Genomic DNA, 14,451 nt, shown 5'->3' with positions numbered 1-14,451 from the left:
ACGTGAAAAATGTGTGTTTGCAAGATTTATGTACATCATGAGCACTTTGATGACTGCTCTGCATTTAAATGCATAAAGGTGGATTTTTTTTTTATTACTTACTTTACCTGAAATACATACATTCCTAATGTGAAAAATCTAAGATCTCACTGAATCTTACAGCAAGGGGATGGTGTGAACAAATGAAATCAAATTTACATACATTTTCAAAACCTTACCAGAGTGAGTATTCTACAAAAAAGAAAGAAAAAAAAAAACAGCAGGTGAACTCAAAGAAAAAAAAATGTTACTGCAGTATAAATGTGTTTCGGATTAAGGCCCATCAGATCCCAGTGCGACAAAACATTTAGGACAATCATTTACATCCAGTCACTCTGTAACTCTTTCCAGAAGCCTTTTCTTCGCCGCCTTTCGGCCATATGTGGGAAAATGGACCAACTGCAGATTCATGCGTTTTTTCCCGTGTCCCCTTCAGATGCTCGCTCATCGGGCTGCTGTGGCTCTGAACTCTCCTCCATGGAAGGGTAGACCACCAGACACAGCTTTTGGCACAAATGTGTCATTTTATCTACGAAGAATTGGAAAAGTAGAAGCAATTTTTTAATTTTTTTTGTCTTTTATATCAAATACATGCTAAAACCCCTGGGGAAAAAAAAATCTGTACAACACTATTCTCACTGATGTGTTTGGCAGAATTGTGACCTTACCCAGGGCAGTGTTAAAATACTTTGGCTTGTCTTTCCAGTGAACGCCAAGATAATACACAGGGACACCGGTCATCATGATGGCCAGGCCAATGCCACAGACGAGGGGCTCCGAGTAGAGAGAAAAGACCAGCAGGAAGGCCCAAAAGAGCAGGTAGATCACAGGCCAAACCAGGCTCACCTGGACAATAAGAAAACACAGGCATAGCTGAATTTGATTTTTTTTTTTTTTTTTTTTTTTTTTTAACATGTCCGTTTCTTTGCATGATGGACTGAAGCCGGGGATCAGCTGATGGTGTATGGAAGGGGGGAAAAAAAAAAAACAAAAAAAAAAAAAAAAGAGTCCTTGGATTGTCTCTTTACCTTGATTGGTCGTGGCATGTCGGGCTTCTGTACACGCAGCACAATCTGTCCAGCGACGGTGACGCCGTAGAAGAGGTAGTTGATGAAGCCCACATAGTTTATGAGGGTGTAAATGTCACTGGTGCACAACATCAGCATAGTGGTGATCAACTAAATCAGCAAGTAAGGGGAAAGATTAAGTGGTGTTTGTACAGGGTGAGGACAGAGCACACAAACCACAGGAGTGAGACGAGACTGGGTCGGGACTCACAGTAAACAGTAAGGCCGGGATGGGAGTGCAGCGCTCAACATGAATCATGGCAAACAAGCGTGGTAGATGGCCTTCCCTCGCACCGGCGAAAAACAGCCTGGGATGCAGAACCACGGACTGTCAACGGCTGAGAACAGAGCCAGATGGTGTCTCTGCACCAGGTGTACTGGCCAGAGGGGGAGACACTCAGAAAGGTACAATATGGGTGTTTATGGAAGAGCCAGTGCAGAAAATAAATATCAAGGTTTAAAAAAATACAACCAAGCAAACCAGGTTTTACTATTCAGACTCTTTACATAAGATAAAATTAACACTCATCTTGCTTTCTTTGTGTTCCCACATACGGATTCAGGTATCAGGAGAACCATGAAACGATACGCAACACAGAGCGAGGAGAGAAACTGACCGCGATGATGTGAAGAGGGAGCCATTGACTGCCCCGAAGGTGGAGAGAGCCACAGAGATGGGCATGATCCACGACGCCACTCCCAGAAGCTTCTCTCCAAATGTCTGAGAGAAACAGCAGTTCAAACATAGAAAACGGCAAACAATTAGGACCTTTCGAGCCTCTCTGAACTAAGACGTAAATGGGCCGTGCGTGCGATTCCAGCACACAGACCGGATGGATTACGGCTGTGTTTTCTCACCACTGCCACGGCGTTGGAGTCCAGCAGCTCCTGGGGGCTCATGGCCGTGACGTAGGCCACATTGGCAAACACGTAAACAAAGGTGACCACTGGGATTGAGATGGAGATCGCAAGTGGTAGATTCCTGCAGGGGAAATAAAGAAATTACATTTTTAAAGTTTTCTAAACTCGCGTCAGTTGCCAGAAGAGATTGATGCAAATGCTTACTGCACACAAATCAATAATACAGTCCAAGTAAATAAACTTGTGCTGTGAAATATCTGAGGACTAAAGCAGAGTTTAAGTAAAGCACATGCCTGAACGGGTCGACCAGCTCCTCCGTAACGTAGTTGAGGAAATTCCAGCCTCCGTATGCAAAGGAGCCTTGCAGGAAGGAGAGAGCGATCAAACCAGCATCGTAGTCACGGAACGTCTCGAAGGCGTGTGCCGGCTCCAGCCAGTAGTAGTGACCTGGAGAACAGATGAAGAAACATTTCGGCGGGTGAGGAGTGAATTATGCTGGATTGTTCAGTGTGACACTGAGCAGCAGAGGGCAGCAGAAATCATCTGTGGACAGTAGGCTGTGATTTCATCACAGGTGTGAAAGATGATGAAAGATGCTCTACTTTATTCAGAGTAAAAAAAACAAACAATACAATTCAAAGGAAACTTTGTCTTAAAAAAAAAAATCCATTGAATATTCAATTTCTTGAAACTCACACATCCCTTGCTTTATTTCCCAGACAAGCATGTATTAAAGACAAACACTTTCAAACACTAAACAACTTGTCACCAATAAAAGAGCTTATATTTATGTTTGTGCAAAAGAGAAACTGTCCTACAAAGAGTGACATTAGGATAAATGTGCTTCGTCACTGAACGCGGCAGAGCGCGCTGGCCTCTGTGTGTGGATTATGAGGGGAATGAAGAGCTACGAGGGATTTAATTCCTCTTTCATATAAAGCTAACAAATCCTACAAGAGTCACAGGGAGACGACAGCATATTAGAATATCAGCTGAAGTGTTCGTGCTTCAATAATAGCATTTGCTCTTCTGTAGAATTAAGCAGGAACACAGTAGTCTTTAAATAAATGGTCAGAATGAACACATTTATTGTGAGATTAATAAGAATCAAGAATGAAGAATCCAGTATTTCACTACGATTTAATATTTTTTAAAAAGTCCTTAATGGGTACAGTATAAAAACAAACCAACAAGTGTGTATTGCTCTTTGGTGACGATTTCAAGACGAGTGGAAATAACAAATATGTATGTTAAAAACACTACGAGTCACTTTTCTCCGGGTCAGGGCTACGCCAAGGAGAGCTGGACAACAGCCGCAAGACGATCGTACCTTTGCATATCTGGACTATGCCCATGGTTATGATGAGGCCCAGAGCCAGAAGCTTCCCTGCGGTGAAGACATCTTGGACACATGTAGCCCAGCGCACATTGTAGCAGTTCACCCACGTCAGCAGCACTGAGGACAAAAAGGGAAGGAAAAAACTAAAGCTGCATCAAGAAACTCAGCTTCAGGAGCTTTGATTCAAAACACTAGACCCAAAAACTAAAAATTAAGAGATAAAACTGGGTTGACAGAACTTAAAAGCATAACTTAGGATAAAATTAAAGTCATTTAAGGAGGAGATCTGATTTTCTTGGACAATGGAAAATTAGTTAAACTCTTTTCTCTTGTGAATTGTACGACACTGAGCACTGCCGACGTGGCCATAAAATTAATAGTTTTTCAGAACCGATATTGGAACGTACACACACACACACACACACACACACACACGCACTTGAACAGAAACAATGGAGTCTTGAAATCTAATTTATCTAAAGGCAAAATTTCTCCAAACATTTTATAGATGCAAATCAAGGTGTTGTGCTGCACCACATCAATGATCTGAGAATACTGCTCAACTGAACAGAAAGTTGCTTTTTGCCTGCAGCAGTTTTGCCATTATAATTTGACACATTGGTCTCAGTGGCACAACAATCTGAAGGCTCCAAATGTAATAATTACCTTAAATTATGTGCCGTTATGGTAAAATGAATTATTGTTGTGTTTTTCTGTTCTTTCTGGTAACACTTAAGTCACATCACTGAATGTTCCTTTTGTATAGCAGTCAGCTTCATGATACATTGTTAATAACTCACGAGACTCATATTGCTTTGAGATTCAGGCCTGGGAAGTCCTCTGACAAGACGTCCAGTTTCTGCAGAGTTCTGGATCTCAATAATGACTGCATTGTCTTCCAAGGCCGTTTTCCCCAAAACTCTGACTCCAATGGAGTTTGTTGCTCTGCATATCAGTTATATAAACAAACACGGCACGAGGACATTTCACTCCTCTTTTATAATCTCTTCCTGCCTAATGCGTTGACCCATTTTAACTGTAATTTAATCTCAGATTTTCAGAAAAGAACTCACACAGGCAGATGGCAGCCAGCAGTCGCAGCGCCGTCTCCGGCGGCTGGCAGGATTCAAAGAGGGGCTGCAGGATGTAGTTCGAGAAGGTGAGGGCGACCACGGCCTGATTCGTCGGGTAGATGACCAACACCACGGTCCACAAACGCAGAAACCTGCGGCACGTCGAGGCCAGGGGGTTAATGAAGCATGTGAAGAAAACTCCGTATATATGGGCAGTGCTGTGTATGACAATGGCCGGGCCTCGATGGGATATAATGGAAAACAATCACACATTCTGTGGGAACATTGTTATCAGTGAAATGAACTGAACTGGGTCAATAGTTTGTGAGGCAGAAAGTGGCCTGCAGTGCATGATTGGAATTTATGCTTCTGCAGTGTGCAACAAAAATATCCTAAAAGTGATCTTTTTTTTTTTTCTAACCAGTTTCAATCCTATTACTAAAACAACTCAGTCGGATATTAAGGCGGGCGGCTTTGTGCTCACCCGGCCAGTCCACCAAAGATGTCCTTGACGTAGGAGTAGTCTCCCCCCGACTTCGGGATGGTCACGCCCAACTCCGCGTAGCAGAGGGCGCCAACGGCCGTGATGAGTCCAGTACTGATCCACACGAAGATGGCCACGCCCACGGAGCTGGCGTTCTCCAGGACGCCCTTAGGACTCACAAATATCCCAGACCCGATGATGTTGCCTGAAGATTTAAAAGCAATTGAAAGTGACAACAGCAAAATATAAAGTCTGAATTTTAGTGAAGTAATGTCATATCAGTGAAAGAAATCAATAAGTTTTGTATTAAAAGGAGGATCCGTTTTACAGAATTGGGGCCAGAAACAAAAACCCAGTCATACTAATGTTTAATGTAAATAAAATGTATTCTAAAACTGAATTTCTCCTAAACTTCAAATAAAAGTGGTGGCACATCTTTATATTTCCAGTAAACCGCAGTCTTTTTAATGAGAAGGTGTTAAGAATGACTGAAAACTGAAATAAGGGGTTAATGTTTCCCCTTTCAGGCTCCTTGTTTGGGTTTGTAAGCATTTTTCCACCTCAGTAGACATTTAAACACAAAGACATCTGCTGTACAGCCTGCACCGTTCTCTTTCAGGCTTCATGTGGATTTCCGGGAGTCAGTTTTACATTACAATATTCAGCCGACATGGACGTTGCAGCGTGACCCTAATTTTAAATTTATTATGCATCAAATATTTAGAATGACCTTCCAAGTCTGCACTGCAGCGCAGACTTTGTTCTTATGCTACATATTTATGCCCGTCTCAATGCCACGTAGTATTTGAAGTTGAAGCTTATTTGCTAGATGAGTAGATTATAATGAATAAGTATGTTTTACAATAAATGCTGAGTATATGATGAAGCAGCACATCATTTCGTGAACAGCTCTCCAGCCACCGTCCTGACGGTGATGGAAATTGCAGATTTCACTCAGGCGACAGGCATTAGTGGGATTGCTTTTCATTGACCGTTTCCCCCGCTGCATGTGTGGGAAGTCTGCAGGGATTAAACAGGTTTTATATGACAGCCAACTGCGATCGCTGGAAATAGAAAAGTGAACCATACTGAGGATTGAAATAATGAGATTTTTAAATCAGTAATACTTCAGGGACAAGCTTGCTGAAGCAACCAATTCAGAGAAATGATCATCTTGTAAACACAACAGGGTGTTGATTCGACTAGACGCATCTTTGTCATTAAAAACTTTTAAACACCTGAAATGAATAAGAAACGCCATTTTTTTCCATATGTAGCTTTGGCTCATGCATTATTTACATTCAGTAATTACTGTTAAGTTGAGCACATTACAGCAGAACCTTCTTGTGATGTACAAAATAACTGATCTAGAAATGATTTCAGTCTGCTGACCGAGTAGAGACTGGTGGGAGCGTCACTGACTGCAGACTTACCCACTATGATGCCACAGGCACTGATTAGACCAATCTGTTGTTTCAGAGCTACTCCAGAGCCCCCCTCGGCCTGGCCACCCTCGCCGTGCTGCGACTGGCTGCTGGTGCCGCCGCCGCTGCTCCGATTCCTCTGTTCCACCGTCATCCTGAAGCTGGGTCCAGTCCTCCTCCTTCTCCTCCTCCTGCAGCGATGGTTCAGGTGGCGACCAGGCAACAGCTACCTGTGAAATATTTCAAAGCAAAAAAATTAAATGTAACATTAAAGGAATTCCAGTTTAACAGGAATTAAAGTGATGACTTGAGAAAATGTTAGAACTGGAAAAGGTTTGGAGCAATCGTTTCTCTTAATGGATATATGGAAAAACTTCTACTGCTGTCCTGTTGAGCCACAAGTTCACCTCTGTTCTGTTCAGTTTTAATAAGAAATTATTGCATAAAATGTCAAATTTTCTTCTAAGCATCAGCTTTTTTAAAGAACAAACAAATGCAAAAAAAAAAAAAAAATACTCATGGAATGTGGGAATAAAAACCGTTTTTCTTATTATTCATGTATCAAACATACTTTTGTTGAAATAAATACTTTTTGGTTATACGTTTTTAACTGAAAGACTTGTTTCTACTGACTGAAAGGGTTTTAAAAACATGTTTATGATAATTTAATAGTGGACTGTGATGTTGAAAGATTTAGTCCAGGACATGTTAATAGAATTCAGTAAAATTGATTAAATATCTTTGAAAGCGTGACTGGAAGCTACAATTAAAAAAAGGAGAGAAACTGCTGTAGTTGTGTGAATATAAAATCCTTACATGCGCAGTAAAAATCCAGATAAAAACAGAATGTGAACCAGAGGAGCAGAGGAGAGCGGTCTCCATCTTCAGCAGACTACATTAAGCTTTAAGGTGGAGCTAAAATTAGACACCACCACCTAAATAATTCAGACTGCTACAATAAACGACCCGGCCGCTGCAGTCTGGAGGGTTTAAAGTACACACGATGAAAACTGTGAAAAGGTGAAAACAAAAGCACACAAATTCTGAAAAAAAAAGAAAGAAAGAAAAACAACTCTTCACATCAGCCACTTTAACGCGTCCGGCTGTGAAAAAGTTCGGGGTTTGCTGCGCTTCCTGGCGCTTCCTCTCCGTCGGCCCTGCAGGGAAGTCTCTCTCAAAGCGGTGACCCACCTTCCCGGCAGCCGCAGGCAGCGGAGACGTCGGTGAAGAGTCGCTGTTATGTGTTGAGCTCCATGTTTGGAGGAGTTCCAGCCGCAGCCTGGCCCTGATGGAGACGCTCCAGCTGACAGCGCCGATAAATACCGGCGCTGGTTACTATCAACCAATCAGAGGCGAGCAATCCTGCAACACGGCTCAAGCCCCGCCCCCTCCGCAGAGGCCCCAGGGCTCATTGACAGAAGAGAGATAAACCGGCCTCTTGTGAGTCAACGTTTAATGATACTATATCCACTCTGTTCTTTAATCTTAAAGTCAAACTCGCTTCAGTCCAAATCAATCTTGTTTTAAACTGCTTCACAAAATATTCATCTTCTGGCCACACAATCGAGCACAGGATTGTGGGTAATAGCATTCATCTGTCTAGTGCTTTAATTGTAGATCTATTAAAACTGGAGTGTGGCTTTGAATATTGCTAATATGTGTGACAATTTCTTCATACACATTCCCACAAGTGTGAGTATCGATACATGTGTGCACTTACACAACTTAAGACAATGTGTCTGCAGCATGATAAGAGCACAGGGTGTGTTCACAGACGAATACATGCTGGCTCCAAGTGGCAGCATTGTTCAAGTGAGAAGCTGAATGAGGAATAGAGCTGAATCCTGGCAGTTGTTGGATTTGATCCAGCACGATCGCTTTCACGCTGCGTTGCATCAGAGATCAGGATGGATTTCAACAGTAACACTGAAAGAGCCGCATTATTGTTTCAAATTCCCAAAGAATCACATTTCTTTAAGATCACAGATGCAACAAAGTACCCTGCCAGCTAAAGGACACCCTCAGGTCAAGCTATGGTTTGCGATACCGTCAGAGTGACATCTAGAGGACGAATCACCTCCTTGCAGCGTTGGTTTAAAAATGCTGAAGCTACCAAACAAGGCACAGAGAAAACATTACAGCTTTGTTTTTATTGACTTGGTTCAGACACACAGAAAACAAAAATAAAGTCATGAACAGTCGTTACCTCCCTCCGACCTGCTCGCGTTGAGGGGAAAGTATTTCATCACTATGCAAGTATCAGTGTGGAATGTGTTTGATAAGGCATAGGGTCGTCTGGAGTGAGTGAAGAGAAGACGGAGGGAGAAATCAAACCATAAAAAAAAAACAAAAAACAAAGGAAACCAAGGTAAGGTGTCGGACCTAATCTCAACGATCCACCCTCACAGCAACAATATAGATTGTTCAGAACTGCTGAAACTTTTTTCCCCCCCAAGGCTAACTCAAATCAACGGGCAGATCGCGCTGACAACAACAGTCCATGTTTTAACATCATATTAAAAAAAAAAAAAAAAAAAAAAAAAAAAAAACAGAAACAAAGTGTGAGACCAGTCCAGCGGTGACTGCCAGGGCTTCACAGGCCGATGGTGTAGGAGCGGCCGGCCGGGTTGTGGATGGCGGAGCAGGACGGCTCCGTCACGGCCCACTCGTACCAAACCTTCTTCCCGTTGTTGCACCGCCAGAACCGCACGGCGATGTTGTCGTTCCGGGATAATGAGATGGGTTGCTAATGAGAGAGAGAGAGAGAGAGAGAGAGAGAGAGGAAAAAAAAAACATTAATCACTGCTGATTTTGAAACTTTTCTGCACCGGACTGCAGAGCAGAAGCTGGATAACTCACCTTGAGGGGGAAGAGGATGGGGAACCAGGAGAACATCCCAGGTGAATGTGTTCCCGGCTTTATACCTGCAGGAAGAACATTCGCTATTCAAACACGCCTGGAAACAGAACGACTGCTCGAAATGCCGCCGGACTTACTGAGGGTGACATCTTTGTACAGCGTGGTCTCAAAGTAGCCGGCGAAGCCGTGCAGCACCGAATTACAGTCCACTGGGAATCTGAGGCACTGATACCGGTTATTGTTCATATCTGAGAGAAAAGGAGGAAAACACGGGACGCTGAAGCGCACAGAGCCTCTGCTCACCGATACGTAAAGAGGATTTCCAGCGTTTCCGGTACACACCTGTCGTGGGATGTGTGAAGGTGAAGCACGGTTTGGGCTCGGCCAGCTGGTGGAAGTTGTGAAGGCGAACCACATAGGGCGTCTCGAAGTGGCACTGTGGGTGCTTGTCGTGCTCCCGGCACCCTCTCACTTCGTTGTAAAGCTTGGAAGACGACAGAGGAGCCAGGAAGGACGTGTAGGACGAGGGGATGCTCACTCCGTCCTCTGAAGACGGGATGTGGAAACAGAAAGTGAATAGAAGAACTTTTTTCTTGTTTGCAGTGGTTAACCATGGAAACATCCAGTTTTGCTTTCAGTAACTCTGCATCAACTCGCTGCAGAAGACGAGAGTACCTTTGAGAAAGTGCTGCGCTCCGTCTAAGCACTCTGGGGAGAGCTCGTTGTCGCCAAAGGATCCCAGCAGCTCGCTGACGATGATGTCCGCTTTCTCCGGCGCTTTCCACTCGCGCATGTCACTTGATACGACCGTCACCTGATCGCCCCACTCCTCAAAGCGCCAGTTCTCTAATCTGAACACATTGAGTTCGGTTTCAGGCTTCGCCTCTCTCCACTATGCAAATGAGTCACACTTGGAGTGGATCACAACTTGTGCTGACGGAAACGTGGCAACGGTTTGCAGAGGAATATCGTTTTTTTTTTTTTTTTTTGGGAGGTTCACAAACAAAGCGGGTCAACGTTTCCAACAGCCTTCTTGGCTACTGCGTTTGAGAAACCCACTCACGTGACTACAGCATTGGGATTTTTCTCCACAGCGTACACCTTCAGCTTCCTGTCGGCCTGCCGGGCAGCGTGCAGCGACGCATTGACCAGAGGACCTCTTCCTGCTCCCAGCACCATCAGCACCCTGCAGCACAGGACGCAACCATCACAGCATTATCCAGAAATGAAGCGATGCAATGTCAGATGCAATAAACGTACAAATTCAAACTTCAGTTGGGGATTCTTCATTTTTCATAGATTTGGTGACAGACTTACTGAACATTGGTGTCTTTTTGCTCCTCTGGAACTCTGTCCAGTAGACATTTATACACCGCCTGTACGGACAATAAGAACGTCACTATCGTTTGATTCAAATTCTGAGACGGTTTACAAAACACCACTCAGGGAAGGAGATCAACACAAATTTTCTTCCAATAACAGATTAAAATAAGAAATTCAGCATCAAGTTGAATCTTCTATTTTTCACTCAAAATACACAATGTTTTTTATGAGCAGTAGAAAAGCGTAATTCCTCCTGTGACTGGTCACTGAATACACCACAAGTTTTAACACTCTCAAAAGGATTTACTAGCTGCTCTTCTCTCACCTGTTGGTACTGGGAATATTTAATCGGATCCTTCTCAAACACTTCGTATGTCTGAGATTCCAAGTTGTCCATGAGAGGCTAATCAAAGGACATGAATGATTTCCATTAGCTTATGAACAGATGAGGAAATTAGGGATCAAACAAAATAAAGGAATAAATAAAAGACCACCAGTTCACCTGCAGGGGAGACTGCAGGTAGTCTTCATAACCCTTGGCAAAGAGCTCGTAGGAGTTTGGTGCCGGTCGGTTTTGGTTGAGGTATTCCAGGTACTGCAGGTAGGACTGGAAGTCTTTATCTGTGTGCCGATTGGTGCCTGTCAGGATGAACTGGGCCTCCAACTAAAATCAGACATAGTTTCTTTTTAACAACAGTTCTGCATGTGGCAGGCGATCGACGTTATCCCAGATTTTCTAAGCAACGTGAAATCAAAATTTCATACCTTGAAAAGGCGGAAGATTATTTTCTGATGGGCTTTCGACAAGACGGGGAAGCCCTTCCTATTGGTTAAGAAGATGCTTGTGGGGAGTATGGCAGCTTTGATGGGTTCCCCAAGCCACTTGTCAATGACGGCATCAGACGGCATGTCTGCTCCGACTTCAAGAGCTTCAGAACGACACAAAAAACAACAACTTTAGCAACCGATGGGAGAGCTGTGAGCAGATTCTGATCCATTTGACTTTTCAACATTGCGCACGCTCACCAAGACACACCCTCTTGTTGTAATCACAAAGGGTTCGAAATGAATGCCACCTTAAAAAAAAAAAAAAAAAAAAAAAAAAAAATACAAACAGAAAAACCGTCAGTATTCATCATGATGTGACAGGAAATTAACCATTTCAGGACGCAGGTAGCACTCTGCTGTTCAATCAGTCTTGAAACTAACCAGCTCCAGGTCTTCTCTTCAACGTTTGCATCATCGATACAAGAGGCTGATTCGTTCTCAATGAGGTCTTCTCGCATGTCCTCCGGCGCCATCATTGGGACACGTATCCAGAACTGCGCAGCAGAGAAATCAGCGGGTAAGAATTCAAAATGTCAAACTTCACTGCTATCTAAAAGCAATCTATATCACAGGTATTTCAATTTAGTTTCTTACATTTGAGGTGTGGTGTCCTGTTTGAATGTGGTTTAGCAACAGTCGAGCCAGATTGGCGTTATGGGGGCCCTTCAGAGGGATCATGAAGCCAGGCAGGCCTAAGTATGCTGAAAAATTTAGCTCCTGCACAAGAGCCTTGAAAGAAAAATAGAAAAAGAAATTACATGAGATCAAAGGACATGATGCAAAAAGATAAGACAGATTGGACAACTTAGCTAACGTCACAAAATCCAACGTCATCAGTGGAAGTCTCGAAGAAAGGCAACACTGATGAGGTTCCAAAGAGAATAACTTACAGCTTCTGAGTTTCTGCGCTCGATCACAATGTCTGAGTCTGCATCGATCCATGGAGAAAGCTTCCCAACAATGAGGGTATTCCAATCTTTGAAGAAAAAAAAATGCACAAATAATCATTCAAAGTTAAGAAAATCAGAACCTCAGTATATTATCACTGCTTTTCAATGTCACTCAATCATTCTGAGTGGTGTACAAAACTGTTTTGCTTTGCCCGAAAACTAGCTAAAGCAAAAAAACAACTTCTTTCCACTATAATTTTCATTTAGTTATTCTATATGAAACTGACTTTGTTAATATGATTACAGGCAGCAGCGATATCAGTCAGGGTCATAACATACAGTAAAAATATTTTTGCAATTTAAAAAATGAGGCAAAGCACCACAACTTGCAGCACAATATATCTTCAAACACATTTTGCACATTCACATGTATGCAAACTTGCCAATCTCACTCCGTCAGCCCACTTTTCTTGTCATGTCTTATCATGTTTCCTCTATTAGATTGTGCAGGGTTAATACCCATTTCAATGTTTGGTTTGTGGACAGTAAATCGCTTTCCAACGTTGACAGTGAAGACTGCAAATAAATAACGCTGTCACATTTGATCACAACCATTTCCCAAGATGCAACAGCTCACTTGAGAAAGTGTGACCTCCTGCCACCCAAGCTGCAGGCTGCAGATTAAACTCATCTGAGAGCTTTATACATGGTGACAGCGTATTGAGAGGGAATCTCGTCAAATGTTGAGAAGCTATGACATAAAGCACTGATTGCTTTGCCATCAAGCGAGGACACCTGGATCAAATGTGGTTCACGTGGTCTAGAATCACGACAGAAGGATGGATGTAGTTTCCGAAGAGCACACGGATTTGCCACATCCGGCTGAAACAAGGTGGAAAGCGTGCCAGAAGCGCCCACCTCTTCCACACAGCAGCAAGTCTGAGCGGGTCTGGGCTCCGAGTCTGGTTTTAGCGGGTTCCGATTCAAACTCCCTTCTGAACCTCGGGTGGAACAGGGGCATGCACACAAAGTCAAACCTGGACAACAGAGGAGAAAAAAAAACACATCTGTTAACAACAATGGCGTTTATTTTATTCACTCGAGCCTAAACAAGAACGTCCGCACCACAGCAGTGAACTCCCTCAGCGAGAGCATCGTTGTGATTGGGCACGTGCTGATAATTCACCGGCTAGCTTAGCAACCATCAAGCACTGACATTGTGTTATCGACTGCTCGTGCTACTGAAGTCAGCTCGTGTTACGTAAGTTGAAAAATAGCAGGCAATGAGAGATATACTCCTCACCCAACTTTGGCGACTGCGACCAACGTATCGGCGATCTCCGGCACACAATTCAACTCTCTCCCGCAAGACACTCTGCTCCCCGTACTAGCGGACGCCATGATTCTGCTCGACTGAATGAGATGGGACCGCCTCGTTTGCAGTTAGCAATGAGGAAACTTCACGCCATCTTGGATCAACACGGAGGTAACTGTTCACCGAGTGGAAATGTGAATTAGATCCAAAATGGCTTCCATAGCAGGTCTGCTTCATATCTCGCAATTCATCGCGATAACACTCTCTGAACGCTTGTACCGTCGGTTTTCGTAAAAACAAATTTCAGTGAAAGTGAAATTTTGAAGACTGCATTTAGGAGCCCTAAAGTCTCAGAAAGTGATACTTTTTGTCCTGTGATAAATAGATGAATAACTTGTGCCAAAAGATAAACAACTTGTGCGCACAACGTGTTAGTTCGATAAAGTTGGCACAGATATTATATTATATTATATTATATTATATTATATTATATTATATTATATTATATTATTCAACAAACTTTTGGCATCAATAACATTTTAAGAAAGCATCACACAGAATATGCCTCTTTCCCATCTGCGTAAGGTGGAAAATATGTTACAAGCTCTTTTTCATCAAAAGTATGAGCAGAAATAAGGATAGAAGCAGTAGGAAATAGCAGGGACCGTCTGAAAATTACAAGAGGGCTGCAACATAACTAATGGACAAACGTCTTCTTCATTAGAGTGCAACGACCCATTTTAACTGCGTTGGTAACCTCAGACAACTTTAATTTGTGTGTCATTTACACGTTGTTTTTGACCTATATTTTTAATTTCTATGCAGGTATTTGCATTTTTGAGATTTACCTTTCTATCTTGAACATTGGTTATCTGGCAACCACATGTTGGTGTAGTGTTTAGCCATTTTTTTCTCACAGGATTATCCCTCTATTCCCAGTTCAAAGTTT

The 14,451-nt window shown here is 43.0% G+C and overlaps 2 protein-coding genes across 3 annotated transcripts; both read right to left on the bottom strand.

The window, feature by feature from the left end:
* Window positions 1-72: 72 nt before the first annotated feature.
* slc7a8b (solute carrier family 7 member 8b) lies at window positions 73-7,602 on the bottom strand. 2 transcript variants are annotated; one of them, XM_030114594.1, is made up of 12 exons: window positions 7,479-7,602; window positions 6,297-6,517; window positions 4,864-5,068; window positions 4,380-4,531; window positions 3,298-3,423; window positions 2,261-2,414; window positions 1,965-2,088; window positions 1,724-1,827; window positions 1,318-1,414; window positions 1,068-1,217; window positions 708-885; window positions 73-568 (listed from the first exon to the last, which is right to left on the bottom strand). In XM_030114594.1, the coding sequence occupies exons 2-12, from the start codon at window positions 6,439-6,441 to the stop codon at window positions 447-449; spliced, it is 1,557 nt and encodes a 518-aa protein (XP_029970454.1). In that variant the 5' UTR covers window positions 6,442-6,517; window positions 7,479-7,602; the 3' UTR covers window positions 73-446. The 2 variants fall into 2 exon arrangements, 1 of the variants encoding a protein (XP_029970454.1); XR_003933419.1 differs by lacking the exons at window positions 73-568; window positions 708-885 and having other exon boundaries at window positions 1,168-1,217; window positions 1,318-1,444.
* An 849-nt stretch (window positions 7,603-8,451) lies between these two features.
* Window positions 8,452-13,590, bottom strand: prmt5 (protein arginine methyltransferase 5). Its single transcript, XM_030115818.1, has 16 exons — window positions 13,491-13,590; window positions 13,106-13,224; window positions 12,188-12,273; window positions 11,892-12,026; window positions 11,679-11,791; window positions 11,496-11,545; window positions 11,235-11,398; window positions 10,972-11,133; window positions 10,795-10,872; window positions 10,464-10,522; window positions 10,210-10,332; window positions 9,822-9,997; window positions 9,489-9,692; window positions 9,284-9,394; window positions 9,147-9,211; window positions 8,452-9,033 (listed from the first exon to the last, which is right to left on the bottom strand). The coding sequence occupies exons 1-16, from the start codon at window positions 13,586-13,588 to the stop codon at window positions 8,881-8,883; spliced, it is 1,896 nt and encodes a 631-aa protein (XP_029971678.1). The 5' UTR covers window positions 13,589-13,590; the 3' UTR covers window positions 8,452-8,880.
* Window positions 13,591-14,451: the final 861 nt, after the last annotated feature.

Source organism: Salarias fasciatus, chromosome 18, assembly GCF_902148845.1.
Source record: "Salarias fasciatus chromosome 18, fSalaFa1.1, whole genome shotgun sequence".
Taxonomy (NCBI): domain Eukaryota; kingdom Metazoa; phylum Chordata; class Actinopteri; order Blenniiformes; family Blenniidae; genus Salarias; species Salarias fasciatus.
Note: the sequence above shows the minus strand (reverse complement) of the source record. Positions and strands in the feature narration are given on the sequence as shown.